At 42.6% G+C, this 27,909-nt stretch overlaps 1 protein-coding gene across 6 annotated transcripts in view; it reads right to left on the bottom strand.

Annotated features, from left to right (window-relative positions):
• Positions 1 to 11,588: 11,588 nt before the first annotated feature.
• LOC106567646 (opioid-binding protein/cell adhesion molecule) overlaps positions 11,589 to 27,909 on the bottom strand; it is a 606,617-nt gene continuing 590,296 nt past the window's right edge. For 3 of the 6 annotated variants that reach the window (XM_014137181.2, XM_045693498.1, XM_014137180.2), the window contains 2 exons: positions 13,440 to 13,517; positions 11,589 to 13,085 (listed from right to left, as the gene is read on the bottom strand). In XM_014137181.2, coding sequence (XP_013992656.1) covers positions 12,979 to 13,085; positions 13,440 to 13,517 — 185 coding nt within the window. In that variant the 3' untranslated portion in view covers positions 11,589 to 12,978. The remainder of the gene's footprint in view (positions 13,086 to 13,439; positions 13,518 to 27,909) is intronic. The other 3 variants (XM_014137182.2, XM_014137183.2, XM_014137184.2) reach the window with 2 other exon arrangements.

Here is a 27,909-nt window from a genome sequence, read left to right as displayed (position 1 = left end):
TGTGTATGAGTCTGTGCATATGAATGAGAGAGTGAAGGAGGGTGAATATGAATATGTGTAGGAGGGCAGGAGAGAATGGGTGTGCAGAGGCATAGGTATATGTTGTGTATGAATGAATAAGAATAGATGAGTTAGTAGATGTATAGAAGGGTGTAAATGTGACTGAGAAGAAGGGAGGGGGAAAAGATGGGAGGTTGGGAAACACTTGTCAAGGGTGGGTAAGAGAGGGCAAGGATGGGAGTTGGTGATAAGCTTGACTTGGGTGGGGTAAAGGGGTGGGAACTGTGAGAGTGTGGTGGAGAGGGATGGATTTGGTTTGGGAGAGAGAGAGAGAAGGACTTCATTATATTACAGTGTAATTGTATTTATTTATTTGTGACTTGCAAACCCGCTGAAAAATTAATAAGAGTTCTGGAGAGATTAGGAAAGGATGTCGAATTATTATTATTCCTTGTTTGTCATTATAACTAAGATTCAATGGTGGTTATTGGGGAGAATGGCGAGGGGCTTTATCCGGGGGATTGGGATGGGGTGACTGGGAGGGCATCAGACACTTCTCTGAGGTGAGAGTGGGGCCTCCACTCATCCCATTTCAGTCTCCCGATGGACCCACTCTCCCGAAGCAGACCCCCACCAGCCACTAGACTTTAATTTAGTTTATAAGTTAACACAAACTGACCACAGTACTTAAATGGCAGTCTTTCTCCAATGTATAGTCCATTCGGAAAGTATTCAGACCCCTTGACTTTTTCCACATTTTGTTATGTTCCAGCCTTATTCTAAAATGTTTTAAATAAAAATGTTCTTCATCAATCTACACACAATACTCCATAATGACAAAGTGAAAACAGGTTTTTAAACAGAAATACCTTATTTACATAACTATTCAGACCCTTTGCTATGAGACTCAAAATTGAACTCAGGTGCATCCTGTTTCCATTGATCATCCTTGAGATGTTTCTACAACTTGATTGGAGAACACCTGTGGTAAATTAAATTGATTGGACATGATTTGGAAAGGCACACACCAGTGTATATAATGTCCCACAGTTGACAGTGCATGTCAGAGCAAAAACCAAGCTATTAGGTCGAAAGAATTGTGACAGGATTGTGTCGAGGCACAGATCTGGGGAAGGGTACCAAAAAATGTCTGCAGCATTGAAGGTCCCCAAGAAGTTTGAAATCACTAAGACTCTTCTAAACTGAGCAATAGGTGAAGAAGGGCCGATGGTCACTCTGACATAGCTCCAAAGTTTCTCTGTAGAGATGGAAGAACCTTCCAGAAGAACAAACATCTCTGCTGCACTCCTGCACTCCACCAAACCTTTATGGTAGAGTGGCCAAACCGAGTCCTCTCCTCAGTTAAAGACACATGACAGCCTGCTTGGAGTTTGCCAAAATGGACCTAAAGGACTCCCAGACCATGAGAAACAAGATTCTCGGGTCTGATGAAACCAAGATTGAACTCTTTGGCCTGATTATCAACAGTGAAGAGTGGTGGAGGCAGTATCATGCTGGGGAATGTTTTTCAGCGGCAGGGACTGGAAGACTAGTCAGGATCGAGGGAAAGATGAAGGGAGCAAAGTACAGAGAGATCCTTGATGAAAACCTGCTCCAGAGTGCTCAGGACCTCAGACTGGGGCAAAGGTTCACCTTCCAACAAGACAACAACCCAAAGCACACAGCCAAGACAGCGCAGGAGTGGTCTCTGAATGTCCTTGAACCCGATCAACCATCTCTGGAGAGACCTGAAAATAGATGTGCAGCAATGCTCCCCATTCAACCTGACAGAGCTTGAGAGGATCTGCAGAGAAGAATGTGACAAACTCCCCAAATACAGGTGTGCCAAGCTTGTAGCATCACACCCAAGAAAACTTGAGGGTGTAATCGCTGCCAAAGGTGCTTCAATGAAGTACTGAGTAAAGGGACTGAATAGTTATGTAAATGTGATATCAGTTTTTATTTGTAATAAATCTACAAACATTTCTAAAACCTGTTTTTGCTTTTTCATTATGTGGCATTGTGTGTAGATTGATGATGGGGAAAAAACATTTCATCCATTCTAAAATAAGGCTGTAATGTAACAAAATGCACTGCATAGTTAAATGCACTAAAGAGATACAATGGGTACATATTGAAGACGCGCATGCTCATCACCAGAATATTTTCAAAGGACAAAGCTAAGAACATTAACAACTTTCTAGTTAAGAACACTATAACAATATAGAAGAAAATTAAATGTATTCTACAAGAACCAATATCAATCCCATAAAAACACAACCTTATGGAACAATCCTTGGATAGCTTTTCAGAATTCACCGATAAATTGGTCCACAAGGAAAATTAAAGGCATAGAAACCGTAAAGTAGTTGCTAACAGGAAATAAATGTATTTCCATTACATAATTAAAAAGCAATTTTGGACTGATCAATGTAGATTTTTTTTCAAATACATGCAACTTAAAAGTTACAGTACATATTACAACATTTTTATTTGAAATCTTTTGGGAATCAGAGCAATCTTGAGGGAATCTTATTTGAATCAGAAAAGGATGTTCATATGATAGGTAAGATAATATCGTGCAAAGAGCATATCCAACTGACAATCTCTTAGAAAAAAAATATAAACTATTGGAACGAAAATTTAAAAGAATCGATGTTAGCATAAGATGAAAGGAAAGTTGGGGCATAACTAACGAAGTTACAGTTCATGAAAAAGTAGGCTTAATCCAGTATAAACAAATGTATCGAATTTATTATACAATAGACACAATTCACAAATTCTACAACACAACGGCAGAGTCATGTCTTAAGTGTAAAACTAACAATGACTCAATAATCCATGCTTTCTGGGAATGCTACATTTATTATTTAAATATTGAAATAGCATAGGCAACCGAGAAAAGCAAATTGGTACAAAGACATAATGGTAAACAATAATGCAGGCACTAGGGATGGGGGTGTGAGCAGGTGGGTCTAGGCAGATGAGATGTACAGTGCCTTGCAAAAGTATTCATCCCCTTGGCGTTTTTCCTATTTTGTTGCATTACAACCTGTAATGTAAATTGATTTTTATTTGGATTTCATGTAATGGACATACACAAAATAGTCCAAATTGGTGAAGTGAAATGAACAAAATGACTTGTTTAAAAAAGCTAAAAAGAATTAAAAACGGAAAAGTGGTGCATACATATGTATTCATCCCCTTTGCTTTGAATCCCCTAAATAATATCTGGTGCAACCAATTACCTTCAGAAGTCACATAATTAGTTAAATAAAGTCCACCTGTGTGCAATCTAAGTGTCACATGATCTGTCACATGATCTCAGTATATATACACCTGTTCTGAAAGGCCCCAGATTCTGCAACACCACTAAGCAAGGGGCACCACCAAACAAGCAGGACCATGAAGACCAAGGAGCTCTCCAAACAGGTCAGGGACAAAGATGTGGAGAAGTACAGATCAGGGTTGGGTTATAAAAAAATATCCGAAACTTTGAACATCCCACAGAGCACCATTAAATCCATTATTAAAAAATGGAAAGAATATGGCACCACAACAAACCTGTCATGAGAGGGCTGCCTACCAACATTTACGGACCAGGCAAGGAGGGCATTAATCAGAGAGGCAACAAAGAGACCACTGAAGGAGCTGCAAAGCTCTACAGCGGAGATTGGAGTATCTGTCCATAGGACCACTTTAAGCCGTACACTCCACAGAGCTGGGCTTTATGGGAGAGTGGTCAGAAAAAAGCCATTGCTTAAAGAAAAAAATAAGCAAACACGTTAAGCAATCCCCGCAGTGAAGCATGGTGGTGGCAGCATCATGCTGTGGGGATGTTTTTCATCGGCAGGGACTGGGAAACTGGTCAGAATTGAAGGAATGATGGATGGCGCTAAATATAGGGAAATTCTTGAGGGAAACTTGTTTCAGTCTTCCAGAAATTTGAGACTGGGACGGATGTTCACCTTCCAGCAGGACAATGACCCTAAGCATACTACTAAAGCAACACTCGTGTGGTTTAAGGGAAACATTTACATGTCTTGATAATGACCTAGTCAAAGCCCAGACTTCAATCCAATTGAGAATCTGTGGTATGACTTAAAGATTGCTCTACACCAGCGGAACCCATCCAACTTGAAGGAGCTGGAGCAGTGGCTAGATGTGCCAAGCTTATAGAGACATACCCCAAGAGATTTACAGCTGTAATTGCTCCAAAAGGGGGGGGTGAATAGTTATGCATGCTCAAGTTTTCTGTATTTTTGTCTTATTTCTTGTTTGTTTCACAATAAAAAATATTTAGCATCTTCAAAGTGGTACGCATGTTGTGTAAATCAAATGATACAAACCTCCAAAGAATCTATTTTAATTCCAGGTTGTAAGGCAGCAAAATAGGAAAACTTCCAAGGGGGTAAATACTTTCGCAAGCCACTGCAGTCGTTGTTTGTGTCCATCTGTAAATTGATGTTCGTATGTGTATGTTTCTATCTGGTTTGGAAAAAGATATATATACAGTACCATTCAAAAGTTTTGACACACCTATTCTTTTGCCGGGTTTTTGTCACGTCCTGACTGAGCAAGCACCGTGTTATGCGGTGAGGCGCACTGTGACGCCAGTGCGCACTCACAGCCAGGTGCGCTCGGTGCAAGCTCCTCACCGTTGCCGTGCTAGAGTTGGCCATCAGCCAGGAAGAAGTGCGTCGGCTCAGCGTATCTGGTCTCCAGTGCGTCTCTTCGGTCCAGGTTATCCTGCGCCTGCTCTATGCACGGTACCCCCCGTTCACCAGCACAGCCTAGTTCGTCCTGTGCCGGCGCTCCGCCCTTGCTGGGCTCAAATAACCATCCAGCCAGGACGGGGTGTGCCAACCCTAAGCTCCAGACCTCCGGTGCGCCTCTGGAGCCCAGTACGTCCTGTGCCTCCTCCTCGCACTCGCCCTGAGGTGCGTGTTACTAGTCTGGCGCTTCCTATGCCAGCTCCACGCATCAGGCCTCCAGTGCGCCTGCCCAGTCCGGGGTGTCCTGTTCCTGCTCCCCGCACTCGACCTGAGGTGCGTGTTACCAGTCTGGCGCCACCTATGCCAGTCCTTCAGTGCGCATCCCTAGTCCGGAGCCTCCAGCGACGCTCCTCAGCTTGGAGCCTCAGCCTCAGCTCGGAGGTGTAGTCGGAGTCCGCACCTTTTGGGGGGGTGATGTCACGTCCTGACTATAGTAAGTTGTTATTTTCTATGGTAGAGTAGGTCAGGGCATGACAGGGGGTGTTTGTCTGTTTTTGTATTTCTATGTTCAGTTTCTAGTTTTGTATTTCTATGTTGAGGTTGTTTGGGTTGATCTCCAATTGGAGGCAGCTGATCCTCGTTACCTCTAATTGGAGGTCATATTTATGTAGATGTTTGTCCCACCTGTATTTGTGGGTGATTCATTTTTGAGTAGTGTTTGCCAGCTCTGCGTCACGGTTTGTTGTTTTTTGTATTTCAAGTATTTATGTATTGCATTTAGTTTCACGGAATAAATAAATATGTGGAATTACGAACACGCTGCATTTTGGTCCAATCCTTCAGACAGCCGTGACAGCTTATCTTTATTTTTACTATTTTCTACATTGCAGAATAATAGTGAAGACATCACAACTATGAAATAACACATATGGAATCATGTAGTGACCAAAAAAGTGTTAAACAAATCAAAATATATTTTATATTTGAGATTCTTCAAAATAGCCAACCTTTGCCTTGATGACAGCTTTGCACACTCTTGGCATTCTCTCAACCAGCTTAATGAGGTAGTCACATGGAATACATTTCAAGTAATAACAGGTGTGCCTTGTTAACGTTAATTTGTGGAATTTCTTTCCTTCTTAATGTGTTTGAGCTAATCAGTTGTGTTGTGACAAGGTAGGGTGGTATAGAGAAGATAGCCCTATTTGATAAAAGACCAAGTCCATATTATGGCAAGAACAGCTCAAAAAAGCAAAGAGAAACGAGAGTCCATCATTACTTTAAAACATGAAGGTCAGTCAATCCGAAAAATTTCAAGAACTTTCAAAGTTTCTTCAAGTGCAGTCGCAAAAACTATCAAGCGCTATGACGAAACTGGCTCTCATGAGGGCCGCCACAGAGGAAAGGAAGCCTCAGAGTTACCTCTGCTGCAGAGCATAAGTTTATTAATAAGAGTTACCAGCCTCTCCGCATGTATGGTTCCCATGGAGGAGGAGGTGTGATGGTGTGGGGGTGCTTTGTTGGTGACACTGTCTGTGATTTATTTAGAATTCAAGTGATGTATCAGATCACCTGGCCTCCGCAATCACCCGACCTCAACCCAACTCCCAGGAATGTCATACATGATGGATCATTAGCTTATACACTACCTTTCACACATCTAGATGGCCGGGCAGGTTGGGTGTGGGGCCAGAGACAGCAGGGGTTCAAACTGTAGAACCCAGTTCCTACATTTGAATATAAAAATGTATTTTATCAAACAAAACTATGCTACATTTTATCTCTGGTACCCACAGGATGACAAATCGGAGCAAAATTTCTGAATGTAAGTATATTATTTACCTTCAGAGGTGAATGTATCAAACCAGTTGCCGTGATAAAAGCTTTTGGTTGTTGTGCACTCTCCTCAAACAATAGCATGATATTTTTTCCACTGCTACTGTAAATTGGAAAGTGCAGTTGGATTAACAAGACTTTTAGCTTTCTGCCCATATAAGACATGTCTATGTCCTGGAAAGTTTGCTGTTATTTACAACGTCATGCTAATCACATTAGTGCATGTTAGCTCAACCACCCCGGTATAGGGACACCGATGCCGTAGAGGATAAATCCAATTAGTTGCATACATTTTGTGATAGCTGATACTTTGATCTATCAAAATATTTACTTCAAATGTTGTAAATATTATGAAAAATATTTGTGAACAAAAAGTAGAGTTTGTCCCAAATTTCCCCAATGTCGACAGTTTTTGTTATTACATTACACAATCTCCCATTTTCATAAAAGCACAACATTTAGTGGAATTACTTTTTCTTTCAGATTGGTGTTTTTTTAAATAAAAGTTAACAGTCATCCCAAATACATTCATTTGATCGCTTTAAACATATTAATATATTTGGTTTGTTACCGTAGATTTTTTTTATACGCGCCTGTGTGTTGTAGGACTTACAACGCAATTATTTTTAAGGTCAACTGGCACAGAAAATCCGGGCCACTCTGTATAAAAGTCGATGGTCGCACACCAATACAATGATTTGAGAGTCAAACTATCACTTAAATGAAAATTAGTTTCATTAGTCCATTGTTGATTTAGTCCCAAAATGTCTTGCATGTCAGCAATCAAGTTTTCAGGATATATAAAAAATGATTTTTGGCGACCCACTTGAATCGAAATGCAACACAAATTGAGCTAGGTGTCTTCTGCAAGTTGTCCTCTAACCAGTGATGTACACATTATTCCCAGATTCCATGTGTTTTTTGAGCTGTGTTAGTTTTAACAGGACCTGCAACCTCATTTCCCCCCGCTTGCGCTATTGATTTCAACCTGATAATCGATATTTGAGTGATTGACAAGACAGTGTTACATTTCTCTTTGTTGGTGATCCACATATCAAAATGCAACATTATAAAATTTAGCTGACAGTCTAATGCAGGTTTTCCTCTAACCAATAATGTCAAAATATCTCCAGTTTCCAAGTGTTTTTTGAGTTGCGGTAGTTTCAACAGCGTATACAACCTGATTTCCTCCCTAATCAATATGAGTGATTTATTGCCATTTGTCAAAACAATAGGGTTTTTGGTACGTGTGCAGTTTATAGGGTGCTCATTATAAAAATTATACAAGTAATATGATTACTGTTGTTGCACATGTACATTATGTGTAGATAGTACATTTTATGTTTAGGTTTTCAATATAGCATGAACTGTTTCTGCATATTAGTTATTGATTTGGACACATTAAAACTGTTTTTACATTTGGCTATTTAGGAACATCATTTGAACTTTCAACATTATTTCCAATGGTATTGTACTTAATCTGGTAAAAACTGCTGAATGAGTCCAAAAACATGCTGTGATTTATTTATTTTGATGATATACCAGAAATCACAAAAACGGATTTGCCCTGCCTACTCTCTCCACCTTCTGGCAGACACCTGGCGTGAAAGGTGATTGATTTACCTAATGCAGGTTAGCAGATTGGAGATGGCTCCCAAACAGAAAAATACAAAATATGCAGGTCTGTCATGTGGGTCCTAGACAGGTACTGTATGGCTGACAATATGGAGCAACACAGTAACTGGAGACACCAGGTTAGTTCAATTACCCAATGAAGGAAACACACATGAATGATTGACTTGCAATTCCAAAGCATAGCAATGTGCGCAATCAAACAAAGATGGTCAAAGCATGGGGCATTTAAGATCCTTTTTTATTATTATTGTCAGTTTGAAATATGAACACACAGTCTTCAACAAGAAAATACATATGAACCAACAATCTTTTACATTACAGGGAGTCAAATAGAATGTAATTTTCCATTCACTGTGGAATCAACCAGAATAAAGGGACGACATTGACTGACTTTTGTCGGGTGAATGACTTGACTGTCTTGTATTGGGGTAGAGGGAATGTGTGTGTGCCAGTCACCAGAGATACACATTATGTTGATCATGAGATTTGGTCAGGCACCAACAAAGACATTTCTCTTGATAACTGAGATGAAAGTGCATCCGTATGCCGCAAATGTCTACAATTTTGTTTCAATTCACTGCTATTTCTAAAGTCCCTATTCAAAAATAAATTATACCAAACTCCAATGCATACTTAAATGTCACGTCACAAACAACACTATACTATAGGGTAGGTCCAATATAAGCTCAGTCAAAAATAATAATTGGAAATAAGTTTCTGCAATGGTTATACCGTGGACTTCTCAGAAGCCCCAGATGTTGCTTTCTGTACATATGTTTTAAAACAACTACAAAAAAAGTAATACAACTTTTATTGAATCTACCCTTAGCATGGCCTTCATTGAGCCCATATTATATAGTTTCAGTCACTAGAATGAGCTTATCTTTCAACAGACATTGGGATCTGTTTTATCAGTACATTTACCACAGTAGAACACTTTACTAATTGTGTGGTACTTATTTAACCTTTATTTATCCCATTGAGGTCTGAATACCTTTTTTACTAGGGTAATACTCATGTGGTATTTATTTCTAAATGGATTTGGGGTTCAAACAATTATGCCGGTGTGGAGTGGATAATAGGTGCGCTATCTCACTTTATTAGCTAAGTGTTCTGCCATATGGAACAATGTATTCAAATGAAATCCAAGTTCAAGAATAATTTACAATAATGCCGATGCCTTGTGAATCATAAATTACAGTGATGTATATTTCTTATCATTATCAAATCAATGCAACCCTCACACAGACATAGCCCATTTGAAATGTGTGATAAATGCACCCATATATCTGCTGTAATATGGCCTATTTTGATGGCAGCACCACAGGTTTGAAACATTAAAAAGTAAAATATTTTGGAACATCAAAATGTGTCCCTTTCTCCACATTTGTGAATACAATATTAAAGTCAGACTTCATCGTACACGCGTGCTGACATCAACAACAGAAGACTGACAAAACAGACTCCTAATTTGTGCCCTTCCTTGAGGCATTCCCACTTAAGGAAGAGCCAATACTGGCAGTCCTGGCAGATTAGATTTTGTTGTTGATTTCTGGGAGAAAGCAGGAAGTTTCCCCGCTGTTCATGATGATGTCATAATGTTGAGTCTACCTTTAAGACCTCTGAATTAGGATTTGTTTGTCATGAGCTCCACAAGTGCTTTGTCTGATATAGGCAACGTTAAAACCAACACAGGAATTAATCATTTAGGAGGCAGCGATGAGAGATGAACATTCAGGTGTTTCTGCAATGTCCTGTCAGAGAACTGTGGAATAGCAATACCACAGCAAATATATCCCTTTTCATTGCGTGTAATCCATCCCTTATTACATCTGTCAACGCTACTCTGAACGTTGGTCTTGCTTACATTTACATTACAGCACATGTATCTATTGAAAAACATGGTGTTTAGAGGACAGACTGAAATAAATCAAGACCATGGTCAGCAATCATAAAGAGTCTCAGAGTATGAGTGCTGATCTAGGATTAATTCCCCCCTGTACATGTCAACACATTCATTTTGAAGGCAAAACTGACCCCAGATTATCACTCCTTCTCTGAGACACTTTGTGAATATGGGCACAGATATTTTAATAAAGTAAAAAAAAATTAGCATGGAGAAGGGAACCTGCTATGTAGTTTATAAACTGGGAAAAAGAGTTGATGCACTGCACAGAAAACTGCAAAATCATTGTATACTGAACAAAAATATAAATGCAACATGAAACAATTTCAAAGATTGGACTGAGCTACTGTTCATATAAGGAAATCAGTCAATTGAAATAAATGTATAGAGCCCTAATCTATGGATTTCACATGACTGGGAATACAGATATGCAACTGTTTGTCACAGATATCTTAAAAAAAGGTAGGGGTGTGGATCAGAAAACCAGTTAGTATCTGGTGTGACCACCATTTGTCTCATGCAGCACAACACATCTTCGCACAGAGTTGATCAGGCTGTTGACTGTGACCTGTGAAATGTTGTCCCACTCCTCTTCAATGGCTGTGCAAAGTTTCTGGATATTAGCAGGAACTGGAACACACTGTCGTACACGTCAATCCAGAGCATCCCAAATATGCTAAGTGGGTGACATGTCTGGTGAGTATGCAGGCCATGGAAGAACTGGGACATTTCCAGCATCCATGAATTGTGCACAGATCCTTGTGACATGGGGCTGTGCATGGCACGACAATGGGCCTCAGGATCTCATCGTGGTATCTCTATGCATTCAAATTGTCGTAGATAAAATGGAATTTTGTCCGTTGTCCGTAGCTTATGCCTACCCATACCATAACCCCACCGCCACCATGGGGCACTCTGTTCACAACTTTGACATTAGGAAACTGCTCGCCCACACAACGCCATACACGTGGTCTGCGGTTTTGAAACCGGTTGGACGTACTGCCAAATTCTCTAAAACAATGTTGGAGGCAGCTTATGGTAGAGAAATTAACAAATGATCTGGCAACAGCTCTGGTGGACATTCCTGCAGTCAGTATGCCAATTGCACACTCCCTCAAAACTTGAGACATCTGTGGCATTGTGTTGTGTGACAAAACTGCAAATTTTAGAGTGGCCTTTAATTGTCCACAGCACAAGGAGCACCTGTGTAATGATCATGCTGTTTAATTAGCTTCTTGATATGTCACACCTGTCAGGTGGATGGATTATCTTGGCAAATGAGAAATGCCCACTAACAGGGATGTAAACAAATTTGTGCACCTAATTTGAAAGAAATAAGCTTTTTGTGCGTATGGAACCTTTCCGGGATCTTGTATTTCAGCTCATGAAACATGGAACCAACACTTTACATGTTGCGTTGATATTTTTGTTCAGTGATTTCATAAAGCATGGTTTGTGCTTGAATGTTAAACAAAATCTAATTGCGTAAAATTAAGTGGATGGTTATAGAACGTTTTATTGTAGCTCCTGAGTGTCACAGAGACGTCGACTAGAAGATATACCCGATTTCAAATCAATCCAAACTCAACCCTGATTATTTAACTCTGTATGATAATATTTTAATGTATCTGCACTCTATTGGGAGACAATATAAGCAATCTATTTGAATTTCCAATCAAAACGTACCGGTTCAACACAACCAAACAGTTAATAGTTATTGGTTATGAGAGAGTATTTTGGAACAAACTCAAAACAATGACCATACAAAAATACTGATATTAACAGCTGAGAACCTTCAGAGGTGGATCCTAACTTCCACTTCAGTCCAATTTTCACTTAGTCTCCCACTGACATCAATGCATCACTAAGTGACTGAAGTGGAAGTTAGGATTTGCACTTAGAGGGATCCATAGAGTTGCTATTGGACACGATCTTACTCCTTAGCTACCAGCACTGGTTAGTTTAGATGGGAACACTTCAGAATTGACCCCAAAGTGTGCAAGTGACCATTGTAAATACAGTATAACTTACAAAGTACCTTAAGGTAACACCAGCTGTAGAGACATTAATAAACTTTGCAAGTGATTACATTAGTTGAAGTTATATGTCTACAAAAATGGAAATAAACTCCCTTTCCATTCATAACTAGTTAAGTAATTATTCTTCAAACCACCTTGTATAGACTTGTGCCAGTTCAAAGGGAAGATAAACATGGTCTTTGCACAAATAAATACAACTTTTATATTTTATTTACCCCTTTCAATATATGTGTTAAAAACCAAAAAATAGCATAGCACAAACAACTGAAAAGATCACAATTTACAATGACGAGAGGAATTAGAACATTTGTCGAAATTCCATTTCTTCTTAACCGTTGTGGTTTGTCAATGTATCAGAATTCGAAATAATTACAGCAAAAACAAACATGATTACAGGCTTTTAGACCCTAGAGGGATTTCAGTCCTTCTGTTCCTTGCCTGTGTTTGAGGTGTTAAGTTCACCTCATACATTTAACTCTTGGCGCTAAGACTCTTGGGGCTAAGATGACTGTCAGTCGGGGGAAATTGAGATAAATGAAATGTAAATAACAGACAAACCACATCGGACAGGTCTATTTTTAAGACCCACATGAATAAACATTTAAGAATCATATCATAATGGGAGACAAAACTAAACAAATCAAAACAAAAAAAAGCTATTTGTTATGTCCTTAAAACTCAACTAAAATGAATTTAAAAAAAGCATATGTTACATAATACTTTTTAGCGGTTCGACATGATGTAGTAGGGTAGCCCAAGCACTCTGTGCATCACGTTTGTGGTTTCAGGTGAGAGAAAACACACAAAACATGCAACCTTGCCCTCGGATTCCAGAAAGCCTACTGCATCAAAACCTGAGCAGAAACGGAAGGAGGGTGACCAGAAGTAGACAGGTGTAGGTGTGTACGTGTGTCCCCATCGAGCCGCTGTTCCCATCCTGCACTGCTCCGGGTCCTGTCATGGCGAAGGTGGAGGGCGGAGGAGAGGGAACAAAACATTTGGATGAGTTTGAGGCGTTCAAGATTGGTTTTGCCCTTTCTCTTGCCTAAACAAGTGATTCACTGCTCTAATACCTTCTCACCAGCACTCTTAACTCACTGTCTGCTCAAGGAGAGGTGTGTCTCACCGATACTCGCAAATTTGTGTGGTAGTACAACAATATACAACTACATCCCCCTTTCCCCTAACATCACCTACAGGTATCAGTACTGTTAATCTACGGGTTAGTATTTTATCATGTGTTGATCACATTTTTTTTTAATAATTAGTTTTGTGGGTGTTAGGTTTTAAAGTGGATTCATTACAAACCTGCCGGTAATGCAAAGGTTTCAGAGGTTGTCTTTTCTAACACAGATGAAGTCAACAATAACACATTGGTTGACCCCTCTAAAAAGAGAGATTATATGAAAGAAGGCACTCAAAAAAATGGCAACAGAGCAGCTCACAAGCAAATGCTGCTCACATGCAAAATTATCTGAGTAATTGACACTCAGCACAAAATAAACTACCCCCTGGGCCAAACGGATGCTAGTGTCATTAGGTACCAGACCTGGGTTCAAATACTATTTAGGGTATTTCTATTACTTTTAAAGACGTTTGGAAGTAATTATTTCGAAGTTTTTTTTATTTGAAAAGACAAGTAGTTGAATATAGGAATGTATTTGGAGATACACTTGGAAAGTATTTGAAAATACTCAAATACATTGACGCAAATAAACTCCCATGTATTTAACCCAGGTATTTGGAAATAATATTTGAAATAAGTATTTGAAAATACATTGAAAGAGTAGGATATGTATAGGAAATTATTTGAAAAACATTTCAAATACTTGATTTGGGCCAAATTATTTAAATAACAAACACAAATGTATTTTCACCCAGATCTATTAGGTACCCAATTCAAAAGAGGATATTATTGTTATTTTAAGTTCTGGTTTCTTATTACCCGGTATAGATACAATGCCTTCAGAAAGTATTCACACGCTTTGACTTTTTCCAAATTTTCTTGTGTTACAAAGTGGGATTAATGTGGATTTAATTATAATTTTATTTGTCAACTATCTACACAAAATACTCTGTAATATCAAAAGGGAAGAACAATTGTAAAAGAGTGATATATATATATATATATATATATATATATATATATATATATATATATATATATTCCAATCCCGATTCCTGCTGATGGAATGTTTAAGTGGGGGGACCCAGTATATGTGTTCTGAAATGCCCCAGAGTCTGCAACACCACTAAGCAAGAGACACCACCAAGTGGCAACATGAAGACCAAGGAGCACTCCAAACAGGTCAGGGACAAAGTTGTGGAGAAGTACAGATCAGGGTTGAGTTATAAAAAAATATCAGAAACATTGAACATCCCATGGAGCACCATTAAATCCATTATTAAAAATTGGAAAGAATATGGCACCACAACAAACCTGCCATGAGAGGGCCGCCCACCAAACCTACGGACCAGGCAAAGAGGGCATTAATCAGAGAGGCAATAAAGAGATCAAAGATAACCCTGAAGGAGCTGCAAATCTCCACAGCGGAGATTGGAGTATTTGTCCATAGGACCACTTTAAGCCGTACACTCCACAGAGCTGGGCTTTATGGGAGAGTGGGCAGAAAAAAAGCCATTGCTTAAAGAAAAAAATAAGCAAACACGTTTGGTGTTCGCCAAAAGGAATGTGGGAGACTCCCCAAACATATGGAAGAAGGTACTGTCACAACGTCCACAGAAGGTGGCGCCTCTCCTCGGTTGGGCGGTGCTCGGCGGTTGCCGGCCTACTAGCTGCCACCGATCTGTGTTTCAGTGTCTGTTAGTTATGTCTGTTTTTTGATTGCACCTGTTTCGTGTTTGTCATTAGTGGGGGGGTATTTAGTCTGTCTGTGTTTAGTTAGGATTCGTGCGGGATTGTTCTTTGTTACGTGTGGTAGAGGTGGTGTTGGTTTTATGTAGTTGGTTTACTACTTATTGTCTAGGCATTAGGGTTGCCGAGCTGCGCCCCGTCTGCCTTTTTGAGCGGAGCTTCCTTTAGTCTTTTGACTGTTGTGCTCCCAGCCTTATATGGATTTTGCACTTGGATTTATTAAATCACGTTTGTTCCAACGGACCTCAGTCTCCTGCGCTTGACTCACCCTTAAACTGTTCTATCCGCCCGTGACAGAATCCCGCACCACAATATGGAGTCAGCAGGGACCGAAACACCATCGATGGAGGAACAAGTCTCCCAACATGCCAGCCTCCTCCACCGACTGGGCACGGCCATGGACCAGGTGCTGACCCGTTTGGAGAGCTGGGAGCAAGTCGCTCCTTCACCCCCACCAGGACCAAGTTATCACCCTGCGCCCCTACCGACACCCACCGAACCCAGTACAGGCGGGATCCGGATCATGGCTCCCAGGGAGTTCGATGGGACGGCCGCTGGGTGCAAGGGGTTTTTGCTCCAGTTGGACCTGTACCTGGCGACCGTCCGGCCCTCTCCCTCGATGAAGAGAGGGTGAGCGTCCTCGTCTCGTGCCTCACGGGTAGAGCTCTGGAATGGGCCAACGCCGTCTGGGAGGGCCCAGACTCAGCTAAGGACAACTACCCAGAGTTCGCTCGCCGCTTCCGGGCGGTATTCGATCATCCCCCGGAGGGCAAGGCGGCGGGCGAGCGATTATTTCATCTGAGGCAGGAGACGAGGAGCGCTCAGGACTTTGCCCTGGAGTTCCGGACTCTAGCCGCCGGATCGGGGTGGAATGAGCGGGCCCTGATTGACCACTACAGGTGTAGTCTACGTGAGGACGTCCGCCGGGAGCTGGCTTGCCGGGACCATACCACCACCCTGGACCAGTTGATTGATTTGTCCATCAGGCTGGCTGCCTGGGGACGTTCCGATCGGGGCTTATTCATTCCACCTCCCATCCCTCCTGCTCCAACGCCCATGGAGCTAGGATGGACTGCTGCTAGGAGGACCGGAGGGGAGGGCCTCTCCTGCACCCACTGTGGCCGTAGAGGAGACACTGCGGACCGGTGCTGGAGAGGTTCTCCCGGGAATTCAGATGGCAGGCAGAGCACCACATCGACCCCCCCAGGTGAGTCAGCACCAGCCACACCCAGAGCCCCCTGTCGACCACATGTACGTCTCTGTTTTTTCCCTGAGTTTTCCCCTCACTCCCAGTATAAGGCACTAGTCGATTCAGGCGCAGCTGGGAGTTTTATGGACCGTAGGGTTGCTGATAAGTTAGGGATTCCCCTGGTTAAACTGGACCAACTCTTCTCCGTGCACGCTTTAGATAGTCGACCACTAAGGTCTGGCCAAGTGAGGGAGTAACATATAATGTAACATATGTAGGTTCATGCTCTACAACATTCGCAGAGTACGACCCTGCCTCACACAGGAAGCGGCGCAGGTCCTAATCCAGGCACTTGTCATCTCCCGTCTGGATTACTGCAACTCGCTGTTGGCTGGGCTCCCTGCCTGTGCCATTAAACCCCTACAACTCATCCAGAACGCCGCAGCCCGTCTGGTGTTCAACCTTCCCAAGTTTTCTCACGTCACCCCGGTCCTCCGCTCTCTCCACTGGCTTCCAGTTGAAGCTCGCATCCGCTACAAGACCATGGTGATTGCCTACGGAGCTGTGAAGGGAACGGCACCTCCATACCTTCAGGCTCTGATCAGGCCCTACACCCAAACAAGGGCACTGCGTTCATCCACCTCTGGCCTGCTGGCCCCCCTACCTCTGAGGAAGCACAGTTCCCGCTCAGCCCAGTCAAAACTGTTCGCTGCTCTGGCACTCCAATGGTGGAACAAGCTCCCTCACGACGCCAGGACAGCGGAGTCAATCACCACCTTCCGGAGACACCTGAAACCCCACCTCTTTAAGGAATACCTAGGATAGGATCAAGTAATCCTTCTAACCCCCCCCCTCCTTAAAAGATTTAGATGCACTATTGTAAAGTGGTTGTTCCACTGGATATCATAAGGTGAATGCACCAATTTGTAAGTCGCTCTGGATAAGAGCGTCTGCTAAATGACTTAAATGTAAATGTAAATGTAAGGTAACAGTGCCACTGGTCATGGTGACGCAGGGGGGTCATGAGGAACGTATCAGCCTGTTCCTTATTGATTCCCCGGCATTTCCGGTGGTGCTGGGACTTCCCTGGCTAGCCTCTCACAACCCTCAGATTTCATGGGGGCAGAGGGCTCTTAAGGGGTGGTCGAGGGAGTGCTCAGGTAGGTGTATAGGAGTTTCCATCGGTGCAACCACGGTGGAGCGTCCAGACCAAGTCTCTGCTGTACACATTCCCTCTGAATATGCCGATTTGGCTATCGCCTTCAGTAAAACGAAGGCGACTCAATTACCACCCCATCGACAGGGGGATTGTGTGATAAACCTCCAGGCTGGCGCGGCCCTTCCTTAAAGTCACGTGTATCCTCTGTCACAGGAGGAGACAGTGGCTATGGAGACATACGTCACTGAGTCCTTGAGACAGGGATACATTCGGCCATCTAAATCACCCGTCTCCTCGAGTTTCTTTTTTGTGAAGAAGAAGGAGGGAGGCCTGCGCCCGTGCATTGACTATAGAGGTCTAAATTCTATCACAGTGGGGTTCAGTTACCCACTACCTCTCATTGCTACGGCCGTGGAGTCATTTCACGGGGCGCGCTTCTTCACCAAACTAGATCTCAGGAGCGCGTATAACCTGGTGCGTATCCGAGATGGAGACGAGTGGAAAACCGCATTTAGTACCACATCTGGCCATTATGAGTACCTCGTCATGCCGTATGGGTTAAAAAATGCCCCCACCGTCTTCCAATCCTTTGTGGACGAGGTTCTCAGAGACATGCTCGGACAGGGTGTGGTGGTGTACATCGATGACATCTTGATCTACTCCGCCACACGCGCCGCGCATGTGGCTCTGGTGCGTAAAGTGCTTGGGAGGCTGCTGGAGCATAACCTATACGTCAAGGCTGAGACATGTGAGTTCTCCAAACAAGCCGTCTCTTTTCTGGGATATCGCATTTCCACCACAGGGGTGGTGATGGAAGATGACCGCGTTACGGCTGTGCATAATTGGCCGACCCCTACCACGGTGAAGGAGGTGCAGCGGTTCTTGGGGTTCGCCAATTAGTACCGGAGGTTTATCCGGGGTTTTGGTCAGGTGGCAGCTCCCATTACCTCACTGATGAAGGGGGGTCCGGTGCGATTGCGGTGGTCGGCAGAGGCGGACAGAGCCTTCCGTCGTCTGAAGGTTCTGTTTACCGACGCTCCGGTGCTGGCACATCCGGATCCCTCTTTGCCATTCATAGTGGAGGTGGACGCGTCTGAGGCTGGGATAGGAGCTGTTCTTTCGCAGCGTTCGGGTGCTCCTCCGAAGCTCCGCCCCTGCGCATTCTTTTCTAAGAAGCTGAACCCGGCGGAGCGCAACTATGATGTGGGGGACAGGGAGTTGTTAGCCGTGGTCAAGGCTTTGACAGTGTGGAGACATTGGCTTGAGGGGGCACGTCACCCTTTTCTCATCTGGACCGACCACCGTAACCTGGAGTACATCCGGGCAGCGAGGAGACTTAATCCTCGTCAAGCCAGGTGGGCCATGTTCTTTATGAGGTTTCAGTTTACCCTTTCGTACATTCCGGGATCTCGGAACCGGAAGGCCGACGCACTGTCACGTCTCTACGACACCGAGAAGCGGACCATCGATCCCACTCCGATACTCCCTACTTCCTGTCTAGTGGCACCGGTGGTATGGGAGGTGGATGCGGACATCGAGCGGGCGGGTCGGTCAGAACCCACTCCACCTCAATGTCCCGCGGGTCTGAAGTTCGTTCCGCTGGGTGTTCGCGATCGCTTGATCCGATGGGCCCACACTCTACCCTCCTCGGGTCACCCTGGGGTGGAACGGACAGTGTGAGGCCTGAAGGGGAAGTACTGGTGGCCCACCTTGGTTGAGGATGTAAGACACTATGTCTCTTCCTGTTCGGTGTGCGCCCAGTGCAAGGCTCCTAGGCACCTGCCTCGAGGGAAATTACAGCCCCTCCCCGTTCCACAGCGACCTTGGTCTCACCTCTCGGTGGATTTCCTTACGGATCTCCCGCCATCTCAGGGGAATACTACGATCCTGGTTGTTGTGGATCGGTTCTCGAAGTCCTGCCGTCTGCTTTCGTTGCCCGGTCTTCCGTTGCCCGGTCTTCCTACGGCCCTACAGACCACGGAGGCCCTATTCACCCACGTCTTCCGGCACTACAGGGTGCCCGAGGACATTGTATCTGATCGGGGTCCCTAGTTTACGTCCAGGGTGTGGAGGTCGTTTATGGAGAGGCTGGGGGTCTCGGTCAGCCTGACCTCGGGTTTCCACCCCGAGAGTAATGGGCAGGTAGAGCGCATTAACCAGGACGTAGGCAGGTTTCTGCGGTCGTATTGCCAGGACGGGCCAGGGGAGTGGGCGCGGTTCGTGCCCTGGGCCGAGATGGCCAAGAACTCTCAGCGCCACCCCTCTACTAACCTGTCACCCTTCCAGGTCGTGTTGGGTTATCAGCTGGTCCTGGTGCCATGGCAACAGAGCCAGACAGAGGCTCCTGCGGTGGAGGAATGGGTCCAGCGCTCTAGGGAGACCTGGAATGCTGTCCAGGAGTGTATAAAGAGGGCTGGAGAACGACACAAGGAGAGCGCTGACCGCCACCGCAGTGAGGCCCCTGTGTTTAACCCAGGGGATGGAGTCTGGCTCTCGACCCGGAACCTGCCCCTCCGCCTGCCCTGCCGGAATCTGGGTCCGCGATTTGTGGGGCCATTCAAAGTCTTGAGGAGAATAAACGAGGTGTGTTATAGGTTACAACTTCCTACATATTACCGTATTAACCCCTCGTTTCATGCGTCTCTCCTCAGGCCGGTGGTAGCTGGTCCGCTGCAGGACGCTGAGGTGCGGGAGGTCCCCCCGCCCCCCCTGGACATCGGAGGGGCCCCGGTGCACACAGTCCAGGCCATCTTGGACTCCCGACGTCGGGTGGGGGGCCTGCAGTACCTCGTGGACTGGGAGGGGTACGGTCCAGAGGAGAGGTGCTGGGTCCCGGCGAGGGACATTCTGGATCCAGCCATGTTGCGGAATTTCCACAGCCTCCGCCCGGATCGCCCAGCGCCTCGCCCTCCAGGTCGTCCCCAAGGCCGGCGTCGGCACGCTGCGGGACCCGCGCGTCAGGGGAGGGGTACTGTCACAACGTCCACAGAAGGTGGCGCCTCTCCTCGGTCGGGCGGTGCTCGGCGGTCGTTGTCGCCGGCCTACTAGCTGCCACCGATCTGTGTTTCAGTGTCTGTTAGTTATGTCTGTTTTTTGATTGCACCTGTTTCGTGTTTGTCATTAGTGGGGGGGTATTTAGTCTGTCTGTGTTTAGTTAGGATTCGTGCGGGATTGTTCTTTGTTACGTGTGGTAGAGGTGGTGTTGGTTTTATGTCGTTGGTTTACTACTTATTGTCTAGGCATTAGGGTTGCCGGGCTGCGCCCCGTCTGCCTTTTTGAGCGGAGCTTCCTTTAGTCTTTTGACTGTTGTGCTCCTAGCCTTATATGGATTTTGCCTTTGGATTTATTAAATCACGTTTGTTCCAACGGACCTCAGTCTCCTGCGATTGACTCACCCTTAAACTGTTCTATCCGCCCGTGACAGGTACTCTGGTCAGATGAGACTAAAATTGAGCTTTTTGGCCATCAAGGAAAACGCTGGAGCAAACCCAACACCTCGAGAACACCATCCCCACAGTGAAGCATGGTGGTGGCAGCATCATGCTGTGGGGATGTTTTTCGTCGACAGGGACTGGGAATTGAATTGAAGGAATGATGTATGGCGCTAAATACAGGGAAATTCTTGAGGGACACTTGTTTCAGTCTTCCAGAGATTTGAGACTGGGACAGATGTTCACCTTCCAGCAGGACAATGACCCTAACCATACTGCTAGTTTTGCCTTGAAGAATGGGCAAAAATCCCAGTGGCTAGATGTGCCAAGCTTATAGAAACATGCCCCAAGAGACTTGCAGCTGTAATTGCTGCAAAAGGTGGCTCTACAAAGTATTGACTTTGGGGGGATGAATAGTTATGCATGGTCCAGTTTTCTGTATTTTTGTCTTATTTCTTGTTTGTTTCACAATAAAAACATTTAGCATCTTCAAAGTGGTAGGCATGTTGTGTAAATCAAATGATACAACCCACCCAAAAATAAATGTTGATTCCAGGTTGTAAGGCAACAAAATAGGAAAAATGCCAAGGGGGTGAATACTTTCATAAGCCACTCTACATAAATACACATATTTTCAAATAATATTTTCCTTTATTATTTTCCACTAACCCTACCACCCCTCCACTAATTCGAGTAAACTAATGAACAACAACACTTAGGCTTCTACTGTACATACTACATACATTGTATGGACACAATTTATTTTACAATAGTAAAATGTTGTTTGTTTTTACTTCTATCCTTCCGCTACCCTCAACCCCTCCCATCTAATTCTGAGGACCATCCAGTTCTATTTTTCATATATTTTTAACTGTGCTGTTTCACAAAAGTTCTGAACCTATATACCTTTTACGGAAACAGTATATTTACATTAGTTCTCCACTCAACCCCTCCCATCTATCTCTTAACACCATTCATTTTGGTTTTCTATTTGCCATATATCTTTCAACAGTGCTGTGATGTTTCACAAAAGTTCTGAACCTTTCTATTCTCATAGTTTCTACAGATTGTAAATAAAATATAAACATTATTGCTAAAAGTATTATTATATTATTTATTGATTGACTATGACTTTTCAAATCACCCAGTCGTGCTATCTGCAGAGTTTGCTCCAGGTAAATGTTGCAATTCTTCAGCCATTCCTGGACCTGTGACCAAAAACAAGCTACATATGCACAGTGATCTAATGAGTCTGTCTCTTCACAGCAAAATCTGCAGAGCTGAGATGGTTGTATTCCCCATATATATAACATTCTATTTGTTGCAAGAATTATGTATAATCATTTACATAGAACAATTTGACGTTTTGAATCCGGCATCGTTTTGCGTATCAGTTCATAAACCATGTGCCATGGAATCGATACATTGAAAATCTCTTCCCAACTATTTAGCAATCTATATGGCACAGCTGTATTTTTGGGGGGTCCTTAGATTACACTGGTATACTTTTTTATTTATCACAACTTTTTTATTTATCGCAATGTTCTTTAACCAATTGGGCCAACAGACAAGTTGCTTACATTTCCCCCTTCCATTTTCCTCTTCCATTTTTGCGGTAATGCTGCAATTAGGTGGTTGTAATTTTGGGTAGAGCAGATATTTCCATATATTTTTGTTAGCTGCATGTGTGGCATAACTCCACCAGGACTATTTATGATACATTTACAACGATGATTTAAAAATATATATTATTAAAACAAAACATTTTCTTTTTATCAATTAGTATATTTGAGTTTAATCACAATATTTGTCGTATTATTTGTTCTGTCTTTTCTGATTAAACTAAAATTGCAACCAACTTTCTATGGCTTTTAAAAAAAATAGTGATATTTTGGAGATTATTTCATTTTCAAATAACCAAAAGTGAGAGGTTGTAATCTGAATAAAGGGAAAAAGGCAATTTTGAACATGGGCTGGGACATTCTTACTAATCTGCTAGAGAACCAGTTCGGATTTACGTACAATTTTTGTATGACTAACACCTTTAGTGAGAGGTCTAACACTTTAATATTTAATCATTTCTGCACTCCAAACTCATATTCATTATATAAATAGGCCCGTTTAATTTTGTCTGTCTTGCCATTCTAAATAAAATTGAATATCTTTTGCTCATATAATTAAAAAAACAGGTCGCTTGGATATGAGTTAATCAGGGTGATTTATTCACAAATAGACAGGCATTTTCCTTTCCATGATAGCAAGATTCTATCTATTTTTGTTAACTTTCTATTAAAATGTATTGTAGTGAGATAATTTCTTTCTTTCTGGATATGTATACAGAGTATGTCCACATAACCGTCAGACCATTTTATTGGTAAACTACACAATAATATATTTATATTTTTGTGATCCAATACGTAATATTGTACACATAATTTGGTTGTAATCCAGAGAGGTTAGAAAAAGTATCTAGAACCTATGTATTTCTAACCACTTGATATTATTGTTGGATCTGATTTTAATAGCTAACATTTCAACAATAACTTTTTTAATTCTATGCGCTATGCATTTTGCGAGAATCTTTGCATGACAACACTGAAGTGTAAGGTGCCTCCAATTTTTTTTATGGACTGGACCTTTATATTTACACCTTGGATCCTGTTTCAGTATTAATGAAATCAGACCTTCTTGTTGAGAAATCTGATAATCTAAAATGTTTCAAGGAGTGGTAAAAACATGCTAATAACGGTCCTCTGAGTACATCAAAAAAGTTTTGGTATACCTCCACTGGTATGCCATCCAGCCCTGGAATTTTCCCAGACTTAAAGGCTTTAATTGCATCAAGAAGTTCCTCCTGTGTAATTTGGCCTTCACATGAGTCTTTCTGTACAGCTGTTCATTCTACATTAATTAATAGAAAAAAAATCCATACAATTAACTTTGTTTAGTAGAGATGGAGGAGACTGAAACAAAAACATATGCTTAAAGTATGTTGCTTCCTCTTTCAAAATGTTGTTTGGTGAATCATGGGTGACTCTGACATTTTTAACAAGTTTCAGTAAATTATTTTTGATAGCATTTCTATGTTGAAGACTAAAAAATAATTCATCCAGTTCACTTTATTTGTATAATATATTACACTTAATCGTTCTTGAATAAGTTCCTACATTTATTTTTGTTTTTTCTCTAACTTATTCTGTGCCTCTATGGTACAGTTTTTATTGCCATCTATCTGTACTGATAGTCCTTCCATTTAATTTGTTAATTTGGACAATTTTGACGTAAATTGCTTTTGTTTTAGAGATGAGTACTGAATTGCATGGCCTCTAAAGGCACATTTAAAAGTGTCCCATACAATAAGGGGATCAGCTGTATCTATATTATGTTGGAAAAAGTCAGTCATAAATTATTCTGTCCTAGTTAAAAACAAGTTATCATCCAATAGGCTTTGATAAAATTTCCAATATCCTCGCCCATGTGGAGGCCGGGAGTGTTGGAAAGATTTTTCAAATACTGAGTAACTATCATTCGCAATGGGTGTTAAAATACAGACTTCATTGACTTGTGTGAAGCGAATAAAAAATGACTGAAAGCTCAGCTTATTAGTGGTGTACGTGGTGAGTTAAGACAATCAGAAATCAGACATTGCCAAATGGGCACTTTCATAAATATGCATTCATTCTGGAAAAAGATGCACCATATCTTCGCCACACACCCCTCCCCTTCTTCTTGAGGCAACATTTGAAATTATACTCAAGACACATTATCTTCACACATATTTAAGACTCTTTTCACTGACAGTCGCAACTCAATCAGCTAGACCTATTGCCACACGCACTACTAAAATTGCGGGCTTCCCAAATAGGCATAGGCCTAGACACTTCTGATTTGAAACAATACACAGCAATTTATTTTTAAATAAGTTAATGATCCTCTGTGGCTACGTCATGCTCCCTGGTGAAGTATTTTGACAGATTTTATTTAGACAGGAGTAATTATGTAATTTTGGTGAAACATTTTACTTTAGGACAATGCACCATCCTAACAGTGCACCCACCAACTTTACTTTCCAATTTTCAAGAGGCTGAAGCCAGAGATCTGTAGCCTATGTAATGACGAGATGCTCATATCTCCGCCTTAACAATGTGAGTCTTTGTCCCAAAGGTGGGAAGGCAGGCGACAAGCTTAGGTCTGCATATTATTCCCATGTAAACGCATTGGGAAGAGAGTGAGCCCTCTCGCGTCGCCTATTCCTTTCTGCTTAAACTATATCAACGGAGAAAGCATTCGAGCGAACGAAACAGCGCTCCTTTATATGTTTTGAGAATGACACAAATATTAATTTTCACAAAGTCTGCTGCCTCAGTTTGTATGATGGCAATTTGCATATACTCCAGAATGTTATGAAGAGTGATTAGATGAATTGCAATTAATTGCAAAGTCCCTCTTTGCCATGCAAATGAACTGAATCCCCCAAAAACATTTCCACTGCATTTCAGCCCTGCCACAAAAGGACTAGCTTAGTGATTCTCTCGTTAACACAGCTGTGAGTGTTGACAAGGACAAGGCTGGAGATCACTCTTTCATGCTGACTGAGTTCGAATAACAGACTGGAAGCTTCAAAAGGAGGGTGGTGCTTGAAATCATTGTTCTTCCTCTGTCAGCCTTGGTTACCTGCAAGGAAACACGTGCCGTCATCATTGCTTTGCACAAAAAGGGGTTCACAGGCAAGGATATTGCTGCCAGTAAGATTGCACCTAAATCAACCATTTATCGGATCATCAAGAACTTCAAGGCAAGCGGTTCAATTGTTGTGAAGAAGGCTTCAGGGCGCCCAAGAAAGTCCAGCAAGCGCCAGGACCATCTCCTAAAGTTGATTCAGCTGCGGGATCGAGGCACCACCAGTACAGAGCTTGCTCAGAAATGGCAGCAGGCAGGTGTGAGTGCATCTGGACGCACAGTGAGGCGAAGACTTTGAGGATGGCCTGGTGTCAAGAAGGGCAGCAAAGAAGCCACTTCTCTCCAGGAAAAACATCAGGGACAGACTGATATTCTGCAAAAGGTACAGGGATTGGACTGCTGAGGACTGGGGTAAAGTCATTTTCTCTGATGAATCCCCTTTCTGATTGTTTGGGGCATTCGGAAAAAAGCTTGTCCGGAGAAGAAAAGGTGAGCGCTACCATCAGTCCTGTGTCATGCCAACAGTTAAGCATCCTGAGACCATTCATGTGTGGAGTTGCTTCTCAGCCAAGGGAGTGGGCTCAGTCACAATTTTACCTAAGAACACAGCCATGAATAAAGAATGGTACCAACACATCCTCCGAGAGCAACTTCTCCCAACCATCCAGGAACAGTTTGGTGACGAACAATGCCTTTTCCATCATGATGGAGCACCTTGCCATAAGGCAAAAGTGATAACTAAGTGGCTTGGGGAACAAAACATTGATATTTTGGGTCCATGGCCAGGAAACTCCACAGACCTTAATCCCATTGAGAACTTGTGGTCAATCCTCAAGAGGCAGGTGGACAAACAAAAACCCACAAATTCTGACAAACTACAAGCATTGATTATGCAAGAATGGGCTGCCAACAGTCAGGATGTGGCCCAGAAGTTAATTGACAGCATGCCAGGGTGAATTGCAGAGGTCTTGAAAAAAAAGGGTCAACACTGCAAATATTGACTCTTTGCGTCAACTTCATGTAATTGTCAATAAAAGCCTTCGACACTAATGAAATGCTTGTAAGTATACTTCAGTATTCCATAGTAACATCTGACAAAAATATCTAAAGACACTGAAGCAGCAAACTTTGTGAAAATTAATATTTGTGTCATTCTCAAAACTTTTGGCCATGACTGTATCTGATGCTGTATGACATGCCACACTATTTTAGTCCAGACAGTATCAGATACATGGTTTAAACCATATTGTATATATGAATGCTTCCGCTCAGTGTTTGAGATCAATTGACACCCTTTACTATGGAACATTGGGATTTATTTTAAACTGCAAAATCCTTACGCACCACTGCACTTTATATACAAGGGTTGGCTGGCCTTCTCTTGTCAATCGTAGGCTCAGTCACTGGTATACTTCTATTTACAAAGCCATTTTAGTTTTACTACCATTTTATTTGGGCATTTTTATTGTTCAGAAATGTGGTGGGTACTCTCTTCGTTCGCAGGACTTTATCCTGCCAACTGTTCCAAATGTTCGAACTGAATTTGGTATAAGGGCTTGTACTCTGCGCCATTGGTTTGGATGCCTCACAAAATACTTTTAAACTGGAAGAACTTGTCCCGATTGGTGTTTCTAAATCATTGATGAAGGATTTTGAGGCTGATTCCCTGACCTGTCAATGTTTTTAATTTGCTGTTTTATGATTTTGTTATACTCTTGTGAATTCTGTGGTTTTTTATTAGATTACCTGTATTTTTTCATGTTGTCTGTCTGTAATTTTGTAATGACTAGGTGCTACCTTTCTTGGCCAGGACGCTCTTGAAAAATTGATTTCAAATCTTCATGAGCCCTTCCTGGTTAAATAAAGGTTACATTTTATTTTTTTTGTAAACCTACTGAGACAGAGGGGTGCTGTTTCTCTCGCTCGGATGCTTTAACTGAAATTGATGAGTCTTTCTGCCGCTCGCGTCTTGTTCAAATATATGATCAATATTTCAATATTTTATTTGGATTGGCAAGGAGGTATGGTAGGGTGGGCCAGGGCTCCTAAGGCCCACCCATAACACCCTCGTCACCAGTATATAGTAAAATAATGTTTAGTACTGTTTTGTCACCAGTATATAATAACAGTAAAGTACACTCACCAGTTTATTAGGTACACCACCCCATTATGAAAATGTATTGCTCCTACAGACAGTGAGTCATGTGGCTGTGACTTGCTATATAAAGCAGGCAGACAGGCATCGAGGTATTCAGTTACTGCTCGATTGAACATTAGAATAAGCAAAACGAGTGACCTAAACGACTTTGAGCATGGTATGATTGGTTCCAGTCACACCGGATCCAGTATTTCAGAAACGGATGCCCTACCGGGCTTTTTACCCACGACAGTGTCTAGAGTTTCCTAAGAATGGTGCAGCAACCAAAAAACATCCAGTCAGCGGC

This window comes from Salmo salar, chromosome ssa13 (assembly GCF_905237065.1).
Source record: "Salmo salar chromosome ssa13, Ssal_v3.1, whole genome shotgun sequence".
Taxonomy (NCBI): Eukaryota; Metazoa; Chordata; class Actinopteri; order Salmoniformes; family Salmonidae; genus Salmo; species Salmo salar.
The sequence above is the reverse complement of the archived record's forward strand: the minus strand, read 5'-3'. Positions and strand labels throughout refer to the sequence as shown.